At 46.4% G+C, this 10,808-nt stretch overlaps 1 protein-coding gene across 1 annotated transcript; it reads right to left on the bottom strand.

Annotated features, from left to right (window-relative positions):
• Positions 1 to 5,317: 5,317 nt before the first annotated feature.
• GMNC (geminin coiled-coil domain containing) lies at positions 5,318 to 10,275 on the bottom strand. Its single transcript, XM_054205378.1, has 5 exons — positions 10,198 to 10,275; positions 9,240 to 9,399; positions 9,034 to 9,119; positions 7,495 to 7,611; positions 5,318 to 5,962 (listed from the first exon to the last, which is right to left on the bottom strand). Exons 1-5 carry the CDS (start codon positions 10,273 to 10,275, stop codon positions 5,318 to 5,320), a joined length of 1,086 nt encoding a protein of 361 aa, XP_054061353.1.
• Between the last annotated feature and the right edge of the window lie 533 nt (positions 10,276 to 10,808).

Here is a 10,808-nt window from a genome sequence, read left to right as displayed (position 1 = left end):
TCCAGTTGACACTTTCTCTACATGCAGTGATAGTAGAATACTTGGCTGTGCCTGTAGCCTCTGGAATGAGCCTGCCTGTTACTCAGCTACCCCACAGCACGGGCAGAGGAGCCCAGCAATGTTTGTACCTGTAAACTATGTCAGTTGTGTTTACCAAGGATGCAGCCCTATGCACACAGTATTTTTCCCTGGTTCCTTAACCCCAGTTACGTCATCAGGCAGAGCTTACTTCGAGATTAAAGAAAGGTCATTCTTCAAAGGCTATCATATGTGAGAGGGTCCCTTGAGCACTGGTAGCTGCTGGTACCTGGACAGGGGTGTCCCTCCCACCTTAGCTCGCATAGATTGCACAACGTCTGGGTCTGATATTGCGGGATCTCTCTCTAGCGGGGGAATATTTGCTTGCTCGCCCCGATGCCCTCGCACCTCGGCACCCCCACGGCGCGGAGGAGCCGGGGCCCGGCGGCGGCGGGAGCGGCGCGTCCATTTCAGCACCCTGGCCAGAGGCGCCGGGGCTGCGGGCCGGTGCTCGCCGGGGGCTCAGGGGACAAGGGGACACGGCTGGTCTGCCGTCCGCTCGGTTGGCTCCTACACCTCACGGCTGTGGAACGCAACACCCACGGCTGAAGCCCGCAGCTGTGTAAGCCTGGGGCCTCAGCCACAGGAGTGGGAATCAACTGCCCTCAGTTGCACATCTGGGTGTGCAGCTGCACCCCTGGGGTTTTGGTGGCACCTCTGGGACGCTGGCAGCACGTGCGGGCTCTCAAATGTGCTGCTAGACCCTCAATCTGCACAGCTGGAGGCTAGGATTCCTGGCCTGCATTACAGCTCCTCTAATGTCATATTTTGTGCCCCTGAAATTGTTGTATGTCTCCCACACTCCCGATTCCTGACCTCTTCTCTGATCATTAACAGGGAATAATGTGGTAGTGAAAGATGTTATACACAGAAACATTGTTTAATAAATAATTACTTAGAGAGCGTTCTTTGGCTAATAACAGCTTCTGAGACAGTTGTTGGGACTTTGAGCTAACGGTACCAATATTACAGCTACAGTTTGAGTGGGATTTTTTAATAAATCGGGGGGGGGGGGAATAGGGAGCTCAGACCTCCCAGATCTTTATGCCCCTACTGATTTTTATAATCTGTTGTTTGTGCACCATTATTATACTGATTTCCTTGGGCTGCACTGTGTGTAAATATTTAGCCTTGAAATAATTCAATGATGCATGACTAATGAAGCACAGGAATGACTGGAGAGATGGCATTTTAGGTGAATCACAGCTCATTCCACAAATTATTTATAGACTGCTCTCTCTTTATGATGGGATGTCAGCTACCTGGCAACAAGCCAGAGCATTTGTGAATCATCTAGTAGACTTATTGTGGCTTCTACAGGAGGGCAAAAGAGATTAAGGAAGGCTCACTTTGTATCTTTTCAGAAGCAATAAACAAACTCACATTCCAATGAAAAAATAGATCTCTCTGGTCCCAGCTTATGGTTACTTATAAAACTGCCCATGATCAGAAAGGGAAGTTAATAAATAATACAGCTTTACTTTTGGTGTCAAGTATAGCTGACTAAATAGAAGTTTTAATTCTTTACTCATGCTTTTTTTCTCTCATCTTCAGTCTCTTTATATGACATCGCAGTGCCATTTTACAATTCATCATTTTGGAGTCAACATCAGGAGTACCCAGGGTACTGTGATGAATCAGGTTGCCCTGGATCAGGATGTTCAGCTACCTAAGAAAGAAGGTATGAGTCTATTAAGTGAGAGAGCCTGATGCTGCAAAAATAACAGGGATAAAAAGCACAATGCTTCCCTATGTTCCAGTCACTTTGTAGCATGGAATCTATTTCTGGGTCAAAACAATAACAGATCACTGCAATATGCTGTGCAAGCCGAGGCTGAAATGGGCATACCTATGGCTGTTACGTCTTTACCTCTGTTGTATGATGATCACAAATTGCACCTCCTTGTGTAGCCACTTGTGCTTGTGGGGAATGAAGATCACTTTCAGTCCTCCAGAGAGGTGTGTAGGTGCCGGGTGCGGTGTTGTGCAGTGTAAGCAACAGCCACATTGTTTAATAGAGGCTGAAGGGGGCAGAAAGAATTGCATCAATTAGATGTTAAGTTTTATTAGACATAACTTAATGACACTGGTATAATTGACATTTACATACAATCACGGCCTTTTTCAATCACAAAAATCATGACCTTCAACATATTAAGTGTTAAATTAAGTTCCATTTCTATTAGAATACCTTTCTAAAAACATGGATTGTTTTAAAGTGTGCAGCTGCAAATGTTACATTCACATAATATAGCAAACAATCTTCAAATAAAAAAATAAAACAAATGTTAATACAAAATGGTTATTTACACTATGGTGATCAGCAGCATTATTAACAGAGAGACCTTTGCTCAAGCAGTTGTCTAAACCAGAGTTTTAAGCTTGCATGTGCAGGTCAGGAGCACCCATCAGCTGACAGGAGGAGCACCATGGGGCCCTCTGCCCAAATGAGCTCCAGTAAGCCAGGCTCAGACAGAAATCCCTGCCACAGGACTCAACATTTTCATGCTGAGTAAAATTGAGGAACCCACAGGAAAAGAAGGGGATTCATTCAGGTAAATTATTCATCGAGCTATTCACTTACATCTATAATTTATTTGCTGTGAGACAAGGTGCCAGTCACCCCTTTACAAAAGGCTGGAAAAGGTTCAAGCATCAGTTTGTTCCTACTGAAACCCTACTTTGTACCAAAGACCTGACATTTTTGTTCTGGCGCTCTGCGGGGGTAGTTCTCGCATGCAGTGATACAAAAAAGTGGAAAGGAAATGTCAAACAAGTGGAAAGCTTTTTCTTTCTTTAGAGAAACAAACAAACAAAACCAAAAAAAAACCCCAAAACTACCCTGATTTAATATTTGCTAACAGGACAAATATACTTATTACTGCTGCTGATTCCCTAGCATGGAAATACATAAGTAAAAGCATTCTATAGTATTAGAAAACAGATCTTTCCCTACTTATGTTTTACAGCTGCTTTGAAAGATGTGGCATCAACAGCTGCATTGATTGCAATCCTCTGGCCCCACTGTCTGTTCCCTGTGTGCTGTCCATCCCCCTCACCACACATACCAGGATCTCCCATCACATACTCATGTTAAGGTCAGGCATTTTCTAAACTATCACACGCATGAATAAAAGCTCCAGTGACAGGAGTATTTTCTTCAATGCTGCCTTACACAGTAGGGCAACAGGAGACTAATAGAAAAGAAATGAGTTGTTTGTAGAACAGGATTTTTCTTCTTTCATTGAAAAGCAGAAAAGTGTTACAGAAACGGTGGTCTTGTCTGACCTGTCTTCATCCGCTGGCCACATTTTTACTGACTACAACAAACCCCCCAAATACTTCTATTTATTCTATGTGGATTGTTTGTTTGGGTCATTGTTTTAAATCCAGTGCAAGAATGTCTACAATCGATTTTTTTCAGATTCCCTGTTCTGTAAGTCTGCCACATCACTGACTTTAAAGTAACTACCCAGAAATACAACGTTTGTTTACTTAAAAATCTTTTGGGAAATCACTATTGCTCCTGATGGAGAATCCCAAATACTGCAATTCTAAGGAACGAGAGGCTATTTAGGAGATATTTTTATCCTCTAAAAATAAAGGAATATCCAATTTTCTACAGGAAAATAAGCCACGGGAAGTCAGTCCTCAGTTATGGTTATTTTTAGTTAAGTACTTCCTTAATGTCACTGGGACCATTCTGAAAGCAAGAATAACCAAATCACTCTATTTCCTATACTTAGGCATTACACTACTGTAAATCAGAAAACAAAGGTAACACAAAACATTACTGGTGAGCTTACTTCAGGTCAGTTGACTTCATGTCATCAGTAGTGTTACTAAAAGTCCTGTGCAGTGCTAGAGCACCTTCTTTCCAGAGATTTTTAAAGCATTCTCAAGGTAGTGATGACCATAGCTTCAGCTCACCGCTGCCTGACAGAGACATGGAGAGGCAAGAGCTGATGCTGAAGGTTGTGGTTCCCAAAAACTCACTTTAACCCCCTAAGTGATGATGCGTCCCCAGCCCTGGAGAAACATTTCGCATAGGAAGGATGGGGTTGCAGAAGAAAGAGGAAGCAGCCCTGACTCTGGGCTGATGTTGATTGCAGATAAATCTGTGTGCTCTCAGAGATCAAGAGAAAAGAGGTCAAGAAGTTGTTCCCTAGAAATAAAATCTCCAATTTTACAAGTGCAGCTCTTGATGTTGCAAAAAAGCCCCATTGAAGCCACAGAAATGGCTTGTGAAGCCAGGAGTGGCTCCTTTTTACAAAGGCTTCCAACATCAGGCAGGTAAACATGGAAGAAAATCCATCAAAAGACTAGTGGGATGCTGCAGGCAAGGGGAATGCTTCCTTTGGAGAAGAAAGAAGTGCTCTGAGTGTATGTTACCCGCAGATGAGAAAATTTCTGCCACTAATCCACTTGGTCAGGGCCTTGTTTAGTGATGGCAGTGTCATTACAGCATCTCCAATTCTAGTTCCTGTTGCAGGGCTCGAACTTTTCAAATTCATTTTATCTGTCAGATAAAATACCTTTAAAACACAATGTAGTAAACACATTAGTCTCTTAATCACAGCAGAACAAAATCCCCTGAACTTGCTGAATCACTTGTAACTAAGTAGCCTCCAGGCTACTTAAGCAAATCCTGTTTATTTTGAGGCAGAATATGACAGCACCATGTGATTGCAGGTAGGTCAGCCTAGTGTAGCACACTAACAAATACCCATGGTTGCCTTAATCCAAGGCAATATGTGTAGCAGAGAGACACAAATCACTTGGACACTGCTGATTCTCCGCCTTCAACCTATGCCTCTTTTGTCATTTGTGGATATCTGTGAGAGAGGTGATATTTCCAAACTGTATTTCCAAAATGCTTTCCAGCTTGGTACATGGGGGAGTGATCATCAAAGCTGAAAGCACTCCAGCCTGGAAACTACTAGTTAACAAGGAATAGCTGATGATCGAAAAACTATGAAGAAAGTGAAAGCAGGTATCTCGACAAAGGCACAAGAGAAGTGGATCCAATGTGTACATTTGGCCCGGGGCAGATAATGGTCCACGTGCAATCTGGAGCCACATCTTTGAAAACCTGGGAGAGAATGAGGAGTGGGTAAGTGACAGAGTAGCATTTCACAGAGCCCAGAAGGGCTCATTTTTGATGCCTGAACCAGTCTCAAGCACAAGATGAGATGTCTGTCTCCTACATCCCCTATGGCTGACCCTTGATGTAGGTGCGTTATTCAGCCTGCTTGGGCACCCAGGTGAATCTCCATCCTCCATCATCATCCCTGCGCACGAAGGCTTGTCCTTGGTGAAAGGTGTGCGTTCTCACGTTGCGGTGAGGACTTAGGGATGTTGTGAAGGCCACTTCTGTTTTGTTGGGTGACAAATTGCCAGTCAAATAGGGCAAACCATAGGCTGGGAGGGAGGAAACGCTTGGCATTGATGAGGAGACACATGGTGCTGAAGAAATCTGAGGAAGGAAGGAAGAGTCCTCGCTGCATGGATGGGTACTGCTCTTAGTTGGAGGCACGTAGCTGCAGCTATACACTGCTGCTGCTCCATCACACTGGTTGTAGTCTATTACTTCAGCAGGGCTCAGGCAGTATGTGTTTTTTCCAAGGTCTGAGGACAGGGCACTGTAGTTAGCTGAAGTTTCATCAATGGTGTTGACATCTTTTAATCCCAAAGTCTTCAAGACCCAGCTGTCCACACCAGGGCTGGCTTGTTCTTCACAGGCAGTGAATTCATTAAAGAGGTTCCTTCTAGCTTTGGAAGTGTGTGGAGTTTCTTGAGGAACAAAGCAGTGGTCCTCTTTTAATCTCCTTTTGGTGCTTTTGAGAATAGCACAGGTTTTTTGGCCATGGCAGGATAGCAGTTTCTATTAAAAAAAAAAGAAAAAAGAAAGAGGTGGAGAGACAAGATTAAAATCTGAATTTCTAGTTACCTGGAAAGAACACGTTTCTGATCTCAAATCGTAGGTGGTCAAGATGGTTACTACTGTCCTTATAAAAGATACTTTATCTTCCACCTTGTGCTTAAACATATGGATGTGACTATTTTGTGCCTTTACAATCTCCACAACAACCCAGTCCCTGAAAGAGAAGAATTTGACCATGTCAATAAGGCCTGTGCTTTGACCACATTCTCACGCAGCACAGTGTGAAATGAGAGCTCCCTCCTGTCTGTACGGCGCTCCTCTGTGCTGTGGCTGCCAGCATCATTTGGCAGGTGAGCGGGGTATGGGGGGGAATGTGGCAGCCTGACAAAGCAGGAGGATGTGCAGGTAAGTCATCCTGGGGCAGGTGAGATCCTGGCCAGGGGGTCCTCAGAGCAGCAGACTGGGCAGCTTTGAGCTCGTTAATCCACCTCAGTTGCCATTATCCCAGGACAAGGGCCCTTCAGGCATCCAGGGATGCTCAAAGAAAGGCGGGAATAACAAGGAAGCTCCCTACCATGTCATGAATTCACTGCTCAGCCCACCTCCCGTGGCAGTTTCACACCGGACTCTCCTCCATGTGACACAGATGGGTGGCCATGTCTCCCTGCTGTGCCCAGTGAAGGAGATCTTCTACTGTAAGGAGCCAGGTCTTGGCATGGGAGGGGGGACATGCTTTTCACATCCTATTCCGAGTTGATGGTGTGGCAAGTCTGCTATTTTTTACAGGCCTTTTTACCTCACGCCCAACCCACAGAGCTGAGCAAATAATTAATAGTTTCATTTCATGGGCAAGTCCAGAATAGTAAAAAGTATCTTTAAGTTGACAAGAAACAAGTATCTTTACTTTCTTTTGGAATAGAGACAGGGAATCAAAACATTTAATTTAAAAAAAAACCTGCACATTTAGTTTAACAGCATGTTTCATCAAACTTGAACTCTTTAATTTATATTTCACCTTTAAAAATAGCACACAAATTTTTAATGAATAAATTTGAAAAAAAATTAGAAGATCAGTATTCTAGTGTAAACGAATAAAACATACCATTGGAAGATGACAAAACATAAACCAGAAAGCACTCAAAACATAAAAAAGGAAAATTTAATCCTTATCAAAAGGTATAATTGGCAAAACAGACACATTGAAGATGTGTATGTTCAAATTTGAGCTTTTCACTGAAAAAAGCTTTAGCTGGAATAATTTTACCTTGCTTATAAACTTAACTTACATATAAACTAAACTTAATTATGCCATAGGCTACCCTGTCTCCACAGTCAGAACGTGATAGGATGTCATTCCTGGGGGAAACTGTCACCTTAGACCCATGACCAGCAATTTGGCAGCTCTGTGAAGTTAAATAGATCTCACACTGAAGGCTGTCTGCCTTTTTAGACTTTCCACATATTTTAATGGCGTGTACCTATTCAATCCATTTTTTCTGCACTCGTCTATACAAGAGGTTTGAACACAATACCTTGGCTTTTTCTTCTAAACACTTAATCAGGGCAGAATTCAGGTATTGTCGGAGGTTATTATTTTCTTCGTGTAACCTAGCAAGTTCCTCTTCCTTCTGAAGCAAAGTATCTTGAAGCTGTGGAATAGAGATATTGATGAATAGATGTTGACTCTGTAACTTAATAGCAATCACCCTATGGTACACGCTGCTTGGATTTGATGATCTGTGTGTTTGCTTTGTGAACTCAACCCACCCTCTCCAGCCTCTTGTCTCTGTAAATCTAAGTTGCATGACTGTTTAGTTTTCACTTTTGACTTCCTTTGTTCTTTAGCAAGTGTTTGAGAAGATTAGTCTGAAAAAAATCTTTAAGCATGGCATAATAACAGAAAAGAAATACAGGTAACCCTTTGAACAGCCAGAAACCGTCATGGGCATGACAGCAGCTGCCAGATCTCCTCCTGAGTGGCAGTAAGTATCCTTTTGCACCCATCTCATTCTCATTTATAGTTGGCTGGTGGGGAAAAGGAGGAGGAGCTGCAGACTAACAATTTATGGGGGTAGAGTGCAAAAGGAAGACGCAGCTGCTGTTCTTTATGGTACAGTAGTACTCAGTGACGCCCAATCCTGAACCCTACTGTGCCAGTCCCAGTGCATATACAGAGCTAAGTCCTTATCCCAAGAGCTGAACAGGTATGTTTGATTTGCAGACATCTAATACTTTTCCATGGGAAGCATGGGTATTTGCAGAGACGTTTGCCTCTTGATCATAGCTCTGGAAACTCCCTTAGGGGGAGGACAAAGGGTCTTCTGCTGAGGACCTGTGGCATCCAGTGACCACAGGCTGAAAACCACTGGTTTAAATGAGTGAGGTAGAGCCAAACAAAGAGGTACACTGATGTCTGGAACTAGGGTTTGATTCCAGGGACCTTAAAGTTAGTAAATGTTTCCCTTGACTTCATTGCATCAAAATAACACTCCAAGGATTTTATCAGAGTGATCTCTCTGGAGTTCCTTCATCTAGGACTCTTCAGAGTTTCTCCTGCCCCTTTATGGGATTTATAAAAAAGGAAAGAAGAGAAAATAAAGTAACAAGGAAATGCTTGTTGGTCAAAATGGTTAATTCTCCATGTAAGTAGATAATTCTGGTGGACTCATTTCTCATGAAGTTAATCCTGGAGGATTCAGGAGGACACACACTATGTATTTTTAGTCAACAGCCTGGGGCTCTGCATCATCAGAACCTGAGGGACTCCCTGGCCATGCCCCTGGTCTTCTCCAGCACCAAGGCAGCTGGTGCAATATGTGGTAAGAGGGAGAGATGAATAGGGAACCCCACAACAGTTGTTCCAGCTTCATGGGACAACACAGGGGAGACAAATACCTCAAGCAAGGAAGAAAAACCATCCAAACAAAGTGGTTTGCCACCATTTCCCACATCTGAGCCAGTGGGAGGGAGACGTGCCATAAACCAACCTAGAAGGTGCGATACGTGATACAAAGTTCGGGAACCTCGGGGGAAGAAACTGAGGTTGCTGGGGGGATGCGCTGTGCCTTTACCTGCTTATTTCTGTAGAGCTGGGAGGACAGCTGGTCTCCCTGCCACGCCGCGTCCTGGCCACCGAGCTGCGGGCTGCAGAACTGGCCTGGGGGGGAGCAGACCCCAGGGGTTAGCCCGCTCCCGATTCCTCGCCCAGCCCGGCTGCGGGACCGCGGCCGGGTAGTCCCCGGTTCCCCGTCGGTGGCGGCGGTGGGAGAGCACTTACCCGGAGGCCGAGGCTCCCGCCGGCCCTGGCCGTGCAGCGGCGGCTCCGCGGCGCAGACGGCAGCCCAAGTCTCCTTGGAAACCCCGGCGGGGGCGGACCAGGGGCAGGCGCAGCCCGGGACCCCGGCGAAGTCCGGCTCCGGGCACGGCCGGCCGGTGCTCTGCGGAGGGAAGCGGCCGTGGCGATGGGGCCCTCGGCGGATGGTGTTTCCCTCCCCGCCAACTCCTTCCCTCCACTCGCAGCCCCCGGGCTGCGATGTCAGCTCTGCTCCGGCCCCGCCGCATCCCAGCGCTACGGGCTGGTCCCTGCTCCGCGGGGAAGCGCTCCCCTCCCGCCCCTGTCCCGCCCGGGGTGTGCTCAGGTACCTGTCGCAGGGGAGCCCCGCAGCCCCGCCGCCTGCCCCCGAGAGAGTTCCCAGCTCTTATCCGGGGGTCCGCTCCCCCCCTCAACTCGCCCGGTGGCGCCGCACCGCCCGGCTACCTCTGCTGGGGAGCGCAGCCCCCCCGGAGCAGAGGGGCTCCGAGCAGAGGTATGCCAGGAAGGCGGCTGAGTTTCCTGCAAGCCCTTGGGAAATACTAGGGTCCTGAGTGGGTTTAAGGTGAAGGGAGGACCCAGGCTGTCCTTGGCCAGTCCCTTCCTCCCACCTTGGGGGCTTGATTTAGCTTTAAAGCTGCACAAAGCCAGCAGAGTCACCTCCAGGCTGCTCGCACTCTCTTCTGCCCCTGCAGTTCCGCAGGAGTCCCAGACTGCACATCAGCAAAGCCTGGGGTTGTCTCTGGATTCACCCCTTTTCCCTCCTCCAAATAAGCCCTATCTGCAGCACCTCTGAATCTCTGCAGGGCTTGGAGCCTCAAGCAGGGAATCTGCTCGCCCACGGGAAGGCACAGGAGCAGAGACTGTTCCTGCAGGTAGAGGAGAGCCCTCTTCCTTCCCATCTTAAAGAGGATACAAAACCTACTGCAAGCCCCCAAGGCAAAGAGACCAGCTTCTCCTTTTCTGCCTCCAGGTCGAGAGAAATGCATAGAGCACTTACCATGTTAGTGGCAGGATGAAATGCAGGTCTTGGGAGCACGTTTCTGTTAAAGCCCCAGCGAGGTTTAAATGGCTCTGAAGGAGGGGGAGAGGGGGGAGACCGGGGAGGCGAGTTTAATCTAAAGGAGCTCCCAGTGACGCCTCAGAGCTCTCCTGAAACCCAGCAATCTGATTTGGTGTAAAGCTGTCAAACTTGTGACGTGAATAAACAGCAAACTTGCTGAAATCAAAGTCATTCTGGCCCCACAAATCAACACAAGGAAGGAGGGAAAAGAAAAGAAGGAGAGAGAGGGAAAAAAAAGCCTCCACACGCTTCAGGACAGCACCGAACTGGTGTGTCTGAGTTTCACTCCAGGAAATGAGCAGTGATCCAGGGAAGCATCCCACATGTTCAGAGCAGGGCTGCTGGTGTTGCTGGTGAGGGGTTTTTTTCTGTTTTATTTTGTTTTCTTTTCAAGCTTTGTTTGCAGTTGTAAAATCCAGCAGGAAGAAACAAGTTTGTCCAACATGCCTGGCTGAGAGAGTGGGTTTCCTGCA

This window comes from Rissa tridactyla, chromosome 6 (assembly GCF_028500815.1).
Source record: "Rissa tridactyla isolate bRisTri1 chromosome 6, bRisTri1.patW.cur.20221130, whole genome shotgun sequence".
NCBI classification, from domain to species: domain Eukaryota; kingdom Metazoa; phylum Chordata; class Aves; order Charadriiformes; family Laridae; genus Rissa; species Rissa tridactyla.
Note: the sequence above shows the minus strand (reverse complement) of the source record. Positions and strands in the feature narration are given on the sequence as shown.